Source organism: Vanessa tameamea, chromosome 26, assembly GCF_037043105.1.
Source record: "Vanessa tameamea isolate UH-Manoa-2023 chromosome 26, ilVanTame1 primary haplotype, whole genome shotgun sequence".
In the NCBI taxonomy this organism is placed as follows: Eukaryota; Metazoa; Arthropoda; class Insecta; order Lepidoptera; family Nymphalidae; genus Vanessa; species Vanessa tameamea.
Genome location: NC_087334.1, coordinates 551,967 through 570,412, shown reverse-complemented (window position 1 = coordinate 570,412; position 18,446 = coordinate 551,967). Strand labels below are relative to the sequence as shown.

At 33.1% G+C, this 18,446-nt stretch overlaps 2 protein-coding genes across 4 annotated transcripts in view; one reads left to right on the top strand and one right to left on the bottom strand.

Moving 5' to 3' along the window:
• LOC113404947 (glycine receptor subunit alpha-2-like) overlaps positions 1-18,446 on the bottom strand; it is a 220,310-nt gene that overhangs the window by 164,008 nt on the left and 37,856 nt on the right. The window lies entirely within an intron of this gene.
• The window catches only part of LOC113404837 (facilitated trehalose transporter Tret1-2 homolog), a 62,809-nt gene that overhangs the window by 41,860 nt on the left and 2,503 nt on the right, over positions 1-18,446 (top strand). For 2 of the 3 annotated variants that reach the window (XM_064219082.1, XM_026645900.2), the window contains exons 2-3: positions 16,458-16,778; positions 17,814-17,949. In XM_064219082.1, coding sequence (XP_064075152.1) covers positions 16,464-16,778; positions 17,814-17,949 — 451 coding nt within the window. In that variant the 5' untranslated portion in view covers positions 16,458-16,463. Of the gene's footprint in view, positions 1-3,426; positions 3,447-16,457; positions 16,779-17,813; positions 17,950-18,446 lie in introns of those variants that run through there. The other variant, XM_064219081.1, reaches the window with a different exon arrangement.

Sequence of the window (18,446 nt, the reverse complement as noted above, 5' to 3'; positions counted from 1 at the left end):
GCGGATGTATATGGCAGATTACCATGATGATTCAAGTTTACTCACAATGTTTTTACTTCCAAGCTCGAGATTAATTAGAAACAAAAAATAACCACATGCAAATTTCGAACTAATTCCACCACGCTGCTCCATTTAGCTTTGCTGGTTAAACATGTGGCAGAATTTCATCTAAATTAGAGACATGCAGGTTTTCTCACGTTGTATCTCTCACCGGTGAGCTCGTGATAAATTATTATTTGGTTGGCATTATTATTTGGACGCCACCGCACATACACAATGTGGCCTGACATGAAATATCTGTTTCCTTACCTAAGCAAGCAGTGAGCCGAGATGGCCCAGTGGTTAGAACGCGTGCATCGTAACCGATGATTTCGGGTTCAAACCCAGGCAAGCACCACTGATTTTTTTTGTTTGTTTTAATTTGTGTTTATAATTAATCTCGTGCTCGGTGAAGGAAAACATCGTGAGGAACCCTGCATGTGTCTAATTTCAACGAAATACTGCCACATGTTTATACCACCAAATCGCATTGGAGCAGCGTGGTGGACTATGCTCCAAACCTTCTCCCTAAAGGGAGAGGACGTCTCAGCCCAGCAGTGGGAAATTTACAGGCTGTTAATGTAATGTACCTAAGCAATGTCCCTATCCACCTTGTGAACTAAGACGTTACGTCCCTTGTATCTGCAGTTACACTGACTCAGTCATCCTTCAAACTAGAACAACACTATCAAGTATTGCTGCTCAGGGGTATATGTGATGAGAGGTGGTACCTACCTAAGTATTTTATACGTAGATATGTATTATTTGTCAAACAATTGAGAATAGAATAGTTGATTTCACATCACTTCTACAAACAACCTTACGTCGGGTTTGACTGTCTGTCGCGATAAACTCAAAGACTACCGAACGAATTTTAAGACGGTTTTTACGATTGGATGGAGTGCTTCGTCAAGATGTATGAATGATGTATGTGATGTGTGTGATTAATTAAAGTTAATTGTTGTCGGTATAAATCATGCTGACGACGATACGCCGCGTAAAATAGACTCGTTGACGGTTATTTTACCCATGTGAACTCTAGACGGGTAGCTAGTTAAAGATAGTGAAAATATATTACAGCACCAAAACAGTTAAAAAAAGAAATGACACTTGATATTTTAATCAAGAGCTACAACTCATTAAAATGATTTACAAGAAAACATATTAAAAATTATAAAATGAACAATAATATAAATACAGATTCAAAAATTAAAACTAATTACTGTACAAATCATGATCAATTTATACTCATATTAATACTAATAGTATTATCAACGAGAAAATAACTCTGTTACCTCCTCACGCTTAAAGCTCTAAACCGATTTAGATGATATTTGGTATGGAGATAGTTCGAGTCCCGGGGAAAGATGTAGGCTACTATTTATAATTCACGCTTCGAGGGGTTTAAAAAGGGGGTGACGGTATGCTATTGTTAAAGTCGCGAGAGTAAAGTCGCAGGTTCGGCTAGTAAAATTAAGCTCGGATGGCACAGTCACTAGAACACGTGAATCTTAACAAAAGCTTGCCACGTACAAGCCCGGGAAAAGCAGAATTTCAAGGTGAAGGAAAACATCGCGAGGTAACCTACATGTCGGACCAAAATCGCTCACTTTTTATCCACCAACCTACTTTGATGAATAGAAGAATAATCTTCAAATATTTAACAGGAGGCACAAAGAAGTGGGACATTAATAGGTACTGCAACAAAGGAAAATCATCCCTTTTACATGCGCCTTCAATAACACTTAACACATGTGACTTCACATATTGTAACACAACAATACGATCCAGACGGTCTTGCACAAAATCCTACACGCTGTAATAATAAATAAATATGTATATGTTTGTATTTACGTTACAGAATTCCCTAGAACGTGTAGACAATACTCTTTGTCTACTCGAACGCGGAAGAACGAGCGGTCATATTACAATTGCGATCACCTTGACATTATTGACTGGTTTTATTAACTATACATTTAAATCATAATTCAAAATAATAACTTCGATTAATTATGATGACTATAAATAAATAAATAGGAAGATCCACTCATATGAAAAGCTTTACGATAAAATTGAGGCAAAAATACGAATTAAAGTAAATAATATACTTTTAAAGACTCGCGTTTCAAAGGCTGTCCTCGCAATAATAATAATCAATGAATGACACATTAACATTATATCATAGACTGGCCCGTAGGTCTAGTTACTAGCTTAAAAAGCTGCATATCCTAAGATCCTCGGAATAAACCCGAATCAGGCCAAAAAAATGGGAATTTATTTGTTTAGAAATTCACACTAGCATCCATAAGAAGCGTCAGGCAGCACTTATTCCCTGATCGTGAACTCTCTCGGGTCATGAAATATGACCATCCTAATAATCCATATAATTTCTCCTGTGCATTCATCGTTATCGCGGTACCTAAAGTACAATGATGGTCATCATTGTACTTTTTGTGCACATCATCGTCGGAGCCTTAAAATTGCATTATAAATTTGCTTAAAAATACTCAATGCTGTTCAAAGAAAACCTAATTAAACGATGACTGGCAGAAACGAAATCATAAAGCAATCAGACCGAGATTTGAAACGCACGAAGTATAGAAAACCAAATAGGCAATGATTAACTTCCTGAGTATACCAAGAATTTAGGAATAAATTTTAGAACAATCTTAAATCGTCTAGACGAACTCATATAGCGATTGTCGATTTCGTTTGTGAAAAAGCCCAAAAAAAGAAATTTCATTTATACGTATTTGATTTATTTGGTCGTAGGGTTCGTGCAAGCTTATCGCATATTGATGTGTCCTGGTCTGAAGCTGAGTGAACCAGTGTAACTACAGATACAAGGGACATAGCATCTAAAATCCCAAGGTTAGGCATTGACGACACTGACGATTAGGGTTAGTGGATATTATTTATCAGGTAGCCCATTTGTCAGCCTGCCTAAATGACTACAACATTTGACGTATTGTGTATTTCATAATTTATTTATAAATATATATATTACGTAGTTACGTATGAGCCGTTCGCTCACGTTAACGTATGCTAAGCACAGCTAGACATCAAGGTTTGAAGCGGTTGGAGTTTTACATAGAAAAAACACGAGAAGTTGTAAAAAACACTGTTGTAAAATGACAACTTAAAGCTAATTTGAACAAAATATATTTTAAATCTGCTCTAATGTTGCCCCGTTGCGTACTAACAAGCGTTAAATAAGATGTTCCATAAATATGACGAAACTTTTTCGTGAAAATGACGTAGTTAATATTTCGTATCCCGTGCCAAGATACGTGAATCGATTCTCATTCATAACAAACACATACGGGTGGTAGGCGTGGTACTGTCTTGTCACAAGGTAGTTCTAATTTTAAATGTTCACAATCATTGGGTAGCGACGCGGAACGATGGTAAGAACATTATATCTATCAAACATTTTTTTTTTGTCATGAAAATCTAATTGATATTCAGCACCATCGCTTTGGAATATTTTCAAGAAACCTTGTAATTGTAATTATGTACTTGTAATTTTAGAATGTCTGCCGTTAAATTTACCGTCCGGTTCTTTTTACACGACTGCCCAAAATGGAGGGTAATATTTTCAGGGTTCATGTTAGTATGCGTTTCTTTATTCCATCATAACTATTAAACGACTGAACAGATTTTGATGGATGAGGTATCTAGAATCCGTATATTAAACTGAATGAGACTAGTTTTGTTTTGTTTTTGAATATCACTGCGACTTCATTAAATATGACTTCTGTATCGTCAGTATTTCCGTTTTTTGGCAGGGCTGTCGTGTTTTTTAATTATAGTTAGATGTTATTTATTTCGTAACCGGTGATAGATTTTTGCGATTTACTAGGCAAGTATGCTTCTACATTTATAAAAGATATCGACTTTGATTTGACGTTTTAGCATATTATTATTATTTACTATAACTCTATTCTATATGTATTTCATTTTCAATGATTTTGTCTAGTGTTTGTTAATATTTGAGAATTAAAGTATCATCGGTTTGGTAGCTGACAATGTATATATATAGAAGTCAAATACCCCTCACTGTTTAATCACGATATCTCAGAAACTATAACATTTACAAACTTGAAATTTGCAGGTAGGTACGGATTTTATGAAACTCCACACAAAAGGGGGCTTAGAAGTTTGTTATTTATACATTTCGCGCGATTAAAGCCGCAGGTTCAGCTAGTATACCATACCATCAAAGCTTCGTCTATCATTTCTTGGCTTTTATATCGTGTTTTTTATTGATCCTAGGTTGTATGTTTTCATTCGTCCATTTCAAACCACGTCTATTTGAGTTTTTAGCAAAAAACACTCTTTCTTTACCAAATACATTTTGATCTGGATCTTGTCTGGATCAGTTGACACACAATAAATAATTTATTAACAATAATTTATACGTTCTCATTTCATCTAAGATTAAATTCAACAAACAAATAAATAGTTAATTGCAACATTTTATCAAATCATCAGATAACGACAAATTAATTTATAAACTTGACATATAACCAGTTTTATTAAGAACACGATAAGAGCTATTATCAATTCTGTCCTTCAATATTTTTACTGTGATAAACGTACGCGTGATTTATTAACAATATAACTTTCATATCCTCAAAAACAGACAATGCGTTTCTCTGATAATACTGTTAGTGGTAAAACACATTATTCATTGACATTAGGCACACAGCAGTTCATATATTTAATTCTAAATAAATGTCTATTCCTCCTCGATAATTTGAAAGCTATGTCCTTAGAAATTAAATTGTTTAACTACCTATGGGATTGTTAATTGTTTCTACATTGTATTAAAGTAGTACAATATATTTTTTACTCGAATATGATTATCATATGTTCAGAGAATTTGTTATCTGTGTCGTGGGGTATATTTTCTATTAATTGGATTACCATATTTTGAAGTGCCTGTGAAAAGTAATTTTAGGATTTTTTTGGCAATAAAAATTTTGATTTGGTTCTAAGACAATTCTTCATTGGCTCATAATATTGGACACATAACTTCTCATTAACAATGTACAACTCATTTAAGTAACTGTACGTGTCCCAATACTGGGACAAAGATCACCTTTCTTCTCAAGGAGATTATGGTTCTCCAGGAAAATTAGTATAAACACGAGTCAAAATACCATCCGACACTTACCAATCCCCACGATATTTTCCTTCATCCCCAAATAAATGACGAATTATAAAATTTGGATTAGCTTTTAGTCTTCTACGCGCCGGTTAATCTTGACTTACATCTGAAAAAGTTAACATTTTGTTCAGATGACTGTAGCGATTGCCATAATTGCCATTATTAACATAAATTATAGCAGTTATGTCACAATCTTAGAATTGCCATATTTGAAGTGCTGCGTGATTTGTTTTACATATATTTGATATCTTTATTTAACATTTTCGTCGATAACTTTGAATATTATGACAAACCGACGATTTACTTGTTAAATTTCAAATTATTGTAATATTTTTATCAGCTAGGATATTATACATTCATTGCATATATGAGTTGTCAGTAGCATTAACATGTACTAGTTTCAGTTGATATTTTTATTCTACATTTCTTTAATATATTTTTCGTACTACAGGAAGGAAATATTATTTAGGATGAGTTGAGGCAAGATCGGCAAAGGAGTAAAATCGTCTGTAATTTCCGACTGTTTCGAGCACATTTTTATCGATTTTGTCATTCATCAACACGAACGAATAAAACTGCTTCTATTGACTGGTGAAAAACATTTAAAAAGTGATCGAATCAGTCGGATATTCGATCGGTACGATCTTTGATCTTTCATTGATGATCGTACCCAAACGTACTCTATTAAAAAAAAGAGTTTTGTAATTGCATGCAAAATGAATACTCGCCGTTTACAAAGACCAGTATTTGTTATGCTCCGTTTATAAATATTGATAAATAAATAAACAAACGATCTCATTGTCCGTGCCACGTCATTTATCTTAGTGCTCGCCCACGTCTTTTTTTCTCATGCGTTTTATTAAATATCTTTAAAACTACCCGACAGAATTCTAAAATTTAAATAGTACTTTTATAGAACGGAAAAATAGTATAAAACTGAAATAGATTACTGTGACTTGTTTATTAAAGTTAGATATATATAGAAATTATTATTAAAGATAGATATATAAAGATACACAAGTTAGAGATCTGATGCTTAGGTCGATGCAAACTTTTGATGTGTTTATTATAGTTAGGGAAGCTGTTATATAGTGAACGGTGAGACTATTTTCTCTTTAAATTTATATAAATTTACGAAATACAAACAGTCCATATATCAAATCCGTCTTTAAACTATAAAAATGTAATAAATTATTTATATAATAAGTCTTCAAGACTGAAATATATACATAAAATAATACAAACAGACAATTCAAAAATGGAAACAACAAGACGCTGATGTATGTTTTAGAAATGTAACATCTTCCCTCTCGCGTTTGTTTAGTTTGTGGGAGTGATCGAAAGGGATGGAAATACGTGACTGGAAGAAGAAGACTGGCCGGGGAGCGAGGTATGATTTGACCAATGAGTGCGCGCTGTGCTAGAGTTGGTCGTCAGAGTGTACCAATCTATTTTCCGAGAGGAGTTAAAGCTTTTAACAAAGGTGAAATGTCACTTGCGACTATTGTAAGGCTCTTTTTTCATGATAATTCCAACAACTAATTATAAAAAGTTCTAACTCTAATGGATTTTTCGTAAATCCAAGCAATACTATGTATTACTACTGTGGTGTATGTATGTGTGTATGAGTATTCAACTAACATAGTATCTTTATAATATTAGTATCATAGTATGATATTGGGGTGTATAAGCTAATAAGGAACACTTACATACCCATAATACTCAGTATAAAATAATTAAGTATATTAATGTTGACCTTCAATGGATTGATTATAAAAACATTTGATAAGATTATGATAAAGGATGTTTCCTGCGTAATTAATTCACGTATAAAAGCGAAATACCACTCGCTGATTAATCACGAAACCTCAGAAACTATAACTATGTAGGTTCCTTATAGGGTGCAGTTTTACGCTTAGAACGGATTTTACGAAACACCACCCCTAAGGGGTAAAATGGGGTTGGAAGCTTGTGTTTTACAAATTTCGCGCGGGTAAAGCCGCAAGTTCAGCTAGTAATATATATATTACGTTATTGTAACATATTTGCAAGTGTATACGAGTGGTCGCTGTTTACGTGTTAAAAAAATCCACACTCAATTGTTTTTTTTTTCTGGGAAACAATTTCATTAACAAATTGTCATTTCACCAATTTTATCAATCGTAATCGAATCGAAACGTAATCGTTGGCACAATTCGTTTTCCTGTTATACTAACACAGCGATACCATGAAAATCAAAATATTCTTTATTCAAGTAGGCTCTTAAAGGCTTTTGAATCGTCATGTTACAGTATTGAATTTAATGTAAGGCTATCACCGGTTCGGAAAGTACATTCTACCGAGAAGAACCGGCAAGAACCGGCAAGAAACTCAGTAGTTACTCGTTTCTAACATTTTTTGTTACAGAGTATATCTACTGAAGAACAATGAATTTTTTTATATATGCTGCTTAGAAAACAATAATTACGAAGTCCACGCTTTTTATCTTTAATATAATCTTATATTAAGTAATATGCCCTAAAATTTCAATGTTTTCTTGACACGAGCTTTAATTTTTTAATTCAATCGCGGTTCAATCGAAGTTGATTCGGAATAGAATCGAGAACGTATCGCAAACGATATAAATTAGTAGAACGGGTCCAGCCCAGTAGTTAGATCGCGTGCATCTTAACCGATGATTGCGCGTTCAAACCCAGTTCACTGAATTTTCATGAACTTAATTTATGTTTGTAATTCATGTCGTGCTTGGCGGTGAAGTAAAACATCGTGAAACTGCATGTGTCTAATTTCCACCAACCAGCATTGGAGCAGCATGGTATAAAGGAGACGAGGTCTTAGTTAGGCAGTAGGTCATTTTAAAACCTACTACAATTGTTTTTAATATGGATTGATTATCGTTACTTAATATTCGGAGGCACGTCAGATGACAACGTAAATATATTTCGAGTAAGTTCATATGAGGTCATTATGGCGAATTCCGTGATCGTAAAATTACGCGGCACTACGTTATCCATATGTACGTTTTCTATATGTTATTCCTACACGATGACTTGTTTCAACATATCGAAACCAAATACATGATATATATTTTATATATGTAAATTCTTACTAAAAAAAATTGGATTATTTTACAAGAATAAATTGTTTCGGTTAATGTTAATCCTGTAGCGTGATTCTTTAAGAATTGATTTCGTATCTCAGTCGAGACTCTACTCTACAGTAGTACAGTAACAGTAACAGACTAATGGTGATGCGCCATTTTGATGCGTGTATCCTATAAATTGTATCATTATTTTGGTCAATTTCGCATGTGATATTCTGTCGTATCACGCTCGCGTTCTCCAGTGTTTCGACTTTCTTACGGAATGCATCTACAGTATGGAAAACAATGAATACTATTATATTTTATCATCTGTAATATATTTATTACATAAGTTTGAATAGAAGACTAAACTAAATGTTAAAATGTAATATTGTTACACTTACTTATTGATAACAAAAATAAAACTCACGCTTCAGAATACATTCCAAACCTTAGATTTTTTGTGTATCTAAAGAGCGTTGCACTACAAAAGAACTAAATCAAACGAGCCAACTTTTTTATCTTGGTGTGCGTGACATCCACGCTTGACACTCGCCAGACGTCATAGTAATTCACTAGTGTGCGTCTACTTAGTGGCCAATGCCTGGATATAATTTTTCTGATATAATTCTAGACATAAATAATCGAACGTACTAGTCTCTCTGGCAACACAACTGGTAAGCCGCCATGTTTTGTATTAGCTTATACATAATGCAGGTACGATACTAGATATGATAAATTCGACATTAATTTATTCTTATCAAGGTTTAAGTTTAAGCTCGTTAAACACCCTGAACGAAAGTCCTTTGCTTTAGAACAAAAAGTTTTTAAAGTTTAGATTTTGAGTCATAAGAGTAATAAATTAACTAAGCAAAATTATATCAACAGTCTTTTTAAATTGTAAAACTACTTAGATCAATATTTCAATATTTCAACTTAAGCAAAACATCCATCTATTCAAAGATTGTTACCATTAAACATACGAGTGAGTTTCGTGAAAGGATTCCTTAAATCAAGTTGAAGTTTAACCCGGTTTCTTATGCTCATATTTTAATACAAAAGGTTTAAAAATTGAGTTGAAATTTTTTAGTCGAAATTACTTCTAAAATATTAGCAAGAACTTATTATTAACTCGTGGCTTTTCTCGCGTTTTACGGGTTGGTCGTCAGGTGCTAGACATAAGAAAGCAGCCTATGTCCTTCCTTGGAGTTCAATCTTGTTTCATAGCAAGTTTCATCAAATTCAATTCAGTGGTTTGGCCGTGAAAGAGCAACACACAGAGTTACTTTCGCATTTATAATATCAGTAAAGACAATGCTTGATAAACATTTAATCAGATTAATAAATATCAAGTTCATATTAAGATTTGTCACGAAAGAACTAAGATGCTTTTGGGAATCCCCTTAATAAAAACCAAATTCGAAATTGATCCATATCTTATCCAAAAATTATCTAACGCAATTTCATTTTTAAATCGAATTACTAAATCCTAAGACTGACGCGTTTAAACAAACATTACAGCTAAATAATATTAGTATATAAATAAATTATAATATATTACACATTGATATAATAGATGAATATTTAATATCAACTAGGACACGCCACCCTCGCAATAAATGTGCACTTGAATTATTTATACTTCATTTAATACAATGAGCAATTATATCTCGTGCCGGCACACTTGTAATTGTTTCAAGGAGATTTAGTAACTCGGTTACAATCACGGACTGTTTACGTCTAAGCTAAAAAACTAAAACTAAAACTATAATTTATACCTATCACTGGTTGCAATTGGCTTGATAATCAACAAAAAATGTATAAATTGATTTTTCATTATATTAATATTATCGAATTGGAATGAAGTTATTTGAATATAATTTGTAATTATACTACTAAATGAAGATGTATATTCATAATAATATTATTTAATATTCTAGCTTTCGTTTTCAATTTCGACGGTTAGTTCCATAAGTTTAGCGATTCATAAAAATATATAAGGCATATTACTCCATACAATATCATATAGATGATAAAAAAGCTTGGAGTTAACTTTTGAGTTTTATAAATTTAATAACTTTGTTTTTCAAATGGTAGAAAAGAGTAAGTACTCAGTTTCTTGTTGGTTCTTGTTTTCATTTAATACTATTCAGTAAAATGACAATTCTAAAGAGCTTGTAAAGTCTACTAGAATAAAGTATATTTTGATTTGATTTCGTTTGAATATCACCTCCCCGTAACTTATGAAAATTCCTTTATCATGGTTATAATTTGTGTTTTTAGTAACATCTCTCAGTTCTTGAAACCTCTTTGGGAGATAAAAAGTTTCATTAAAATAGATCCAGTACTTTTTTGACTATCGAACATACAAACAATGGACAGTTTTACATACATAAAAATGAGACTTGTCGTGAGCCTCAACAGCTCATCGGTATTTGACAGCAAAGTGAAAGTACAGGTTCGGTTCTGCCCCCTGGGGCTGTTGTCGTGCCCACGACTCGTTAAACGTTTAAGTGATCAAATAAGACGAGGGAGAGAAAATAAAATCTTATTATTATTTTTTTTTTTTGTTAAAGCAAGAACAAGACATGCATATAAGGTGATGTTAAATAGTCGATACCTATTAATTGGCCTGCCAACCCGATAAAAGACAAAACATTATGAGCGTTATACTAAATAAAATTTTAAAATTGAGTATCTACACCGACCCTAATCTTTAGGAACATTATTTTTTTGTAACAGATAATTTGACATACATGAAATTGTTCAAAACCGAACTTTTTACTTGCAGTGTGTTAAAATAAAAAAAAACACGTGCTTTTATTATACTTCAGCAAACACGCGTTCCTTAATGATTATTTATAATTAAAGTAACCACACTTTTTTAAGTATTTCTGACATACTGTTAAAAAAAACGTAAACATTTTTCCGCAAAAGAGTTACTAGCTCCGTGCAATATATTATACTGAATGTGCCTAAAGTTTCATCATCTCACTCACCAAACTATTTACATTGCGCTATAGAACAGCTGATAAGGCTACACGGACAGAGAGCCTTATCGGATCTTAGTAAGATATTAATACAGTGTTAATAATAAGGCATCCCGTCCGTTAACTTTCAAAATTGATATTATCTTCAGGGACAAAACGCCCTAACGCGCGTGCTGCAACCGCGGGATCAAAGCTATATCGATTGTCTTGGATTACAAACAATTACACAATACTAAACGGTTGTACAATGTTTGTGAGCGAATATAATGTAGGCGTAATAAGGATATATTAGGTAGTGAGCCGAGATGGCCCAGTGGTTAGAACGCGTGCATCTTAACCGATGATTTCGGGTTCAAACCCAGGCAGGCACCACTGAATATTCATGTGCTTAATTTGTGTTTATAATTCATCTCGAGCTCGGCGGTGAAGGAAAACAGCGTGAGGAAACCTGCATGTGTCTAATTTCAACGAAATTCTGCCACATGTGTATTCCACCAACTCGCATTGGAGCAGCGTGGTGGACTACGCTCCAAACCTTCTCCCCTAAGTGAGAGGACGTCTCAGCCAAGCAGTGGGAAATTTACAGGCTGCTAATGTAAAAAAAAGTAGTTATTAAAAAACTGTACTACGTTATTAAAAAAAATCCAATCAAAGAAGGAATTGCTCATTTTGATTAATATATCTTTATTTATAATACACTATGCAACGTATTATAACGACTTTTATTTCAGATCTAAAGTTCTAATAATAACCTTAGGAGATAACGTGTGGTAAAGGAAAAACTTTTTGACTTTTTTTTAAGTGTATATCGATCAGGACGAGATAATTATTATTATTAATTTAAACACGTTTTATAAATAAACTATAAACTAATATGTATTTTGTATTACTTATGACAAATAATTAATCATTTATTTTATTTAAAAGCTGTATTCATCGGCATTCATCGGTTTTTTTTTCTGTAATCTATAATAACAATTATTGTCAGATTATTCATGATATCGATCGATGTTTTCGTGTGAACTCAATGCTGTTTGTCATTAACCCTCCTGACTTTTGTATTAAATAATTTCTAATTCCATGGCATTTTTAAAAAGCGTTTTTAAAAGTTACGACTGTTTTAAGAGCTAACAAAATACATATTTTGTATTATAAGTATACTAGCTGAACCTGCGATTTTACCCGCAAGACATTTATAAAACCCCATTTTACTCCCTTGAGGGGTGAATTAAAACATATAGCTATATCCTTACTCAAAACTTAAACTATCTCTATACCAAATTTCATCTGAATCGGCTCAGCGGTTAAAGCGTGAAGAGGTTCACAGAGTAACTTTCGCATTTATAATACTAGTATATATAAAGACGTAGATAATGTATTTACTTGCTAAATCTGCATACAATGCAACTGTAGGTCAGACTATATTAATCGTTTCACAAAGAAAACGAAATATTTTTATTTGTTATGTCAAATAGAACATAAATTATTTTTAAAATTCAAACTGTTTTTATATGGCAACTAATGAACAATACAATGTACTTTCTTTTTCGAATATCCGACATAATAACACAAACGTATGTAACATACATACATACGTATATAAGCAAATGAATTAGTTTTTAATTTTACCGAGGTTGCCCAGTGAATGTCACTGCTGTAAAGGAAAACATTGTGTGGAAACTTGCATGTTTCAGATAAAAAATTATAACCAAACCACAATGATGTAGCATTTCTATATTGTCATTGCCAAAAGGAAAAATAAGTGTTCAGCCCATCTATACAGCGCAATGTCTCAACCAAACGGATTGACATTAGAATGACAGCCGTAATAAAATTTGGACATTCACACGTGACATTGGCGGAATAATCTCTACCCTCTCGCCACAAACAAAAGCCACCAATTAAAAAAATACTTTTTTTGACATATTATTTTTCTGGATTTTTTTTAAACCTGCACCAACCCCAAACAAAAGCAAGGCAAGCGAATTATGTTCTTTATTAGGCAGGAAACAATGTATTCTTAAATTATATTCCTATTCCGAGTTCATCGAATGAAGACGTGTGTCAGATATAAATCATTCAACGAAAATACAAACTCAATTTACCGTTGTGTCTCGTCATAAACGTCTGATGCAGAATTATTCACAAGTGATTGAATAAATAGATTAACAATTATTGAATGTATCGATAATGTATGAAAAGTTAACGTCAATCACTCGCTTGATTGATTCGAATTTCAAAATCATCATAGTCATAGTGGTCTTTTTTTGTTGCCAGTTGCATTATTAAAATTTTATTTTTAGAAACGTATCTATAAACTTTTTATGGTCGATCTTTGTCGTTTAAAATTCGAACTCATGAGACTTTCAAACTCTATGAATTTATTGTCTGAATTGTCTGATATCTATTTAATTGTTTGGGCCCGAACTGGAATTTATATTCAAAAGTTCTGGACCTGCCACTATCATCGTCGTCGAGACAGTCGTGATAACAATTTGACTACAGATTACTCTTTTAGAATATGAAGTTTTGTTCATATAGAATATAACATACATAATCAGCCTGTAAATCTCCCACTGCTGGGCTAAGGCCTCCTCTCCCGTTGAGGAGAAGGTATGGAGCATATTCCACCACGCTGGTCCAATGCGGGTTGATGGAATACACATGTGGCAGAATTTCGTTGAAATTAGACACATGCAGGTTTCCTCACGATGTTTTCCTTCACCGCCGAGCACGAGATGAATTATAAACAAATTAAGCACATGTAAATTCAGTGGTGCCTGCCTGGGTTTGAACCCGAAATCATCGGTTAAGATGCACGCGTTCTAACCACTGGGCCATCTCGGCTATATATAGAAGTAGACTTGAAATTCTAAATCAAATCAAAATTTGTTTAAAATAGTAAATATTCGAAAAAAAATAATGTAACGTAGGTAGGCAGACATGTATATCAGCCATCGGATGGTAAATGGTCACCAACCTATTCACTGCGCTACCAACCTTGGAAACTTTACACTGACTCACTCACCCTTCAAACCGAAATACTTCTCGTTGCTTTTGGCGCTTGAGTATCTGATGTACTACTTAAGTACCTACCGACTGACCTGACGGGCTTGCACAACGCTTTAATCAGTTACTATAAATTGTAAATATTGAAATATAAATTAAAACGCTTACTCATACTAATAATTTATGTAACAAAATACAAAACAATGCAGACCATATAACAGAAAAATCAAAAAGGTTTCACTAAAACATTACGTTAATTTCGTTCTAAAATAAAACCCCCATCGCACTCAAAGAAATTTCACTTCGAAGTCTTTTATCTTTTATATAAAACATATCATATTGTCTATGTAAAGTTTCAATCGATAAAAATACGATTGAACCTTGAACTTGCCTCGTTCGCTAATTATTTCTTGTTCGGTTTCTACGGAAACGCAAACCGTTATGAAAGTGTTACGAAACGAAGGTGAACTACTTCTAATTGGTGCATTATTACGTGCTTATACCAGCCGTTTAGGTTTTAGTGCATATTATTAAAACCACATATTCGATATATATATAAACTATATTTTGTGATACAAATATTCTAAATTTGTTATTAAACGTTTTATATTAACTGAACCAATTATAAACAGCAATGGCGCGCGCGTAAATTGATAGTTAAACAACAAAAGCGAATACAAATTACCGGTATGGGAAAACTTCAAGAGTGACTGTCACTTTAATTGTATGAATTCATTATTATTGACGTATTAACAATTTTGCTTCACTATAATGCTCTGCGCGCTCCATGTGCCTTTTGTTTTATAGTCTGAGCTTGTAGCTGATATATGTGTAAATGTCAATTTCTGGATATCAATTTAAAAATTCATAGTTCGTCAGAGCGTATTATTTTATGTGTGGGTACTTTATGTTCTTATATAGGTTTTTATAATAGGCAAAAGTCAAAATTATATTGAAAATATTCTGTATATCTTTGTTTAAAAGTAATAGTGCACTGGAGAAGAAATGTTTATAAATAAAAGTAACTATCGCATCTTATTCTAGAACTAAAATCATTAATAATATTAAGAACTTCATTTCGGTTTTATACATTTTCCTTATTTAATATAACAATGATATAACCAAGCCGAATTTATCATGTAAAATCAACTACATGAAGTTGAATTTATTGAACATATTATTTAATAAAGCAAAACATATGAAATTTTATTCAAATATTTCTGTTTTGTATTAATTTTTTCTATAATACTTTATTAATATACGCAACAAACACTTCCGAATAGTCCAACTACAGGAATAATTAAACGTGAACCGGCTTTTAAGTGTAGATTCCACCAAGAAAAACCGGTAAATTTATACAAGTATGAATTATTTAAACGACTAGATTTAAGATGCCTTATCTACGTGTAGAAACGAAAAAATTTTTTACCTTGAAAGTATTTTTCATTGAATAGTTTCAATCTATTAATAATTAGTAATAATTTATTAATTAAATCGTAAATCTACATATTTTTAATAGATAATAAAGTCATATTTGTAAATTGTCCAAAAAATTATCTAAATATTTAGTATCTCATACAACATAAATGAAATCAAAGTATCCAATTATTACAAATAGTTAAGTTTTATAGTTATTTAAGCTTACAAATCATACAATCATAGTTATAAAACAAAGTCCCCCCATCGTGTCTGTCTGTCTGTCTGTTTGAACGCAGTAATTTAAACTACTGAATGGATTGAGATATTCACCGGTGTGCTCCACATAGGTCAATAGAGTTTTATTAACATATGAATGTGTCGTATAGACCCTTATTTTATCTTAGCGAAAACGAGTCTAGTAGGTAGTAGATATACAGTAACAACCTCAATTAAATCAAATAAATAGGTACTCCGCTCGGTTAATGTTTCAGCTCAGCCCCTGTAGGTCGTAATGTGTATAACCTTACTCGACAATAATAGGCTATCTAAAGCAAAAATAGTCATGAACAATAGAACTGGTAGATCCTGAGATAAGCTAAGATAATGTTTCAATGCACAAACAAACTCTTCTAGTTTTATAATATTAATATGCACAAGAGCATATCGCATTAACATGTGTCCAAATAAGCGCGGATGACTTGAATATTTAAATAGAAATATATAAACGAATGTTCTCTCATTACAGATAAGTATGGGGGAAGACAGGAATGAAAATGAAGGAGACGTGACAGTCGAAGACAAAGACACAAATCCAAGAACAGACGAATCTCTAGAAACACCAGAACCAGATCCAGAAGATAATATGCAAAAGCAAATGAACGCAGCAGTTAACAAAGAAACGGCAATGAAGTACGCCGATAACGCAATACGACAACGTGAAAACGAAAAGACATATATACAAAACATTAAGAACTCCAATTCGGGACTTAGTTTAGGTGATTTGAAGGAAGATGCTTTACTAGCCGATTCCAAGACCGTTACAAGATTCTCACCAGCTTGGAATCAGGTATTGTATTCGTAAAATCAAAAAATTTAAAGTAATGTTTTGAAACAAAATTTACGTAATTATTATTCATAAAGTTATTAATTCAAGTAAGCAATAGTCACTTTTGACTTGCAGACAAGTCGATAGGACATATTATTGTGCACAATTGTGTGCACACACAGGTTCACTATTCTATTCTTTCGCTCTCGTCACTCGATGGGACGGCAAATAAACGACCGAAAAAGGTTTATGGAAGGCTTTATGTGCTTTCCAAGGCACGGTGGCACCGGGATGCTACTCAGAATGTAATCAAAATCGAAATATACTTGAATAAAGTATATTTCGATTTTGATTTTTTATTTTGAATGAAATGAATCTTGATAGAAAAAACCAATAATTTTTATTGACCTGACCTGGGGGAAGTTATAAGCTAGCTAAGCCAGTCAAATCATAAAATATCTAACTTAAATCTAAAAACTTTAAAATGCCCCATTAGCAATACTTCCACAGTTTATAGTGCCGCGAAATTATATTTAAACGATGCTTACAATGTTCTGAAAACAGATACATCATAATCACTATTAATTTCCTTCCACAAATGGACCATGTTTCGTTTTTAAAACAGCTTGCTTTTTTTAACTTGGTGGTAGGGCTTTGTGCAAGCTCGTCTGAGTAGGTACCACCCACTCATCAGATATTATATACCAAACAACAGTACTCAGTATTGTTGTGTTCCGGTTTGAAGTGAGACAGTGTAACTACAGGCACAAGGTACATAAGATCTTAGTTCCCAAGGTTGGTGGCGCATTGGTGATGTAAGGAATGATTAATATTTCTTAAAGCGCCGTTGTCTATGAGCGGTGGTGAAACTAATACTGTCATATGATCCATTCGCCCGTCCATCTATCTATCTATCTCATAAAAAAAATCCGACGTTGGGTTAAATTAAAATTTAAGAATACGATATACGATACCAATAAAATATTGATAAAATTACTAAAATCGTGTAAAAAATAATTAAAAATCTCCGTTAAAAAAAACCTATTATCATTCCAGACCCTGGCATCCACGGCGGCGATTCTTATGACCTTCACAGCTGGTCTTACATCCGGGTACTCGGCTATCTTACTGCCTCAGCTCAAGGAATCAGGCAGCTCCATACCTTGTGATGAAAGCACCGCTTCATGGATCGGTAAGCCTAACTTATGTTGGAACTTTGAGCTTTTATTTGCAGTGTATTTATTTTATCTTTGTGTTGGTATTGAATATACGACATCTCGTTTCGATAGACTTGATGACCACACTCGCTTCGCATCCTCCTCCTCCAACCTGACAGCGTTCTAAGCTAAGTTGCGTTCTCGCAATAGACGAGACCCTTAAGACGTTTGTTTTTCTAAATCCTCACGAGCTTTCCTTTTCAGCTTTAAGCCGGTAACACTGAAGAGGCAAGTACAACACTAAATTAAAAAAAATACTCATCAGTATTGACATACATACATACATACGAATGTAAGAAATATACAGCAAATTTTCCTAATAGTTCATTGTTAAAAAAAGGCTGACACTCAACCCAGTTGGTTGAACTTTTGATCTAAACTGAAGGTCGCTTGTTTAGACCCGGACAAGAACTAGCGTGTCCATGTGCTTCATTTATATTTGAAAGTAATTTTCACCTGTATCTTTGCTCGC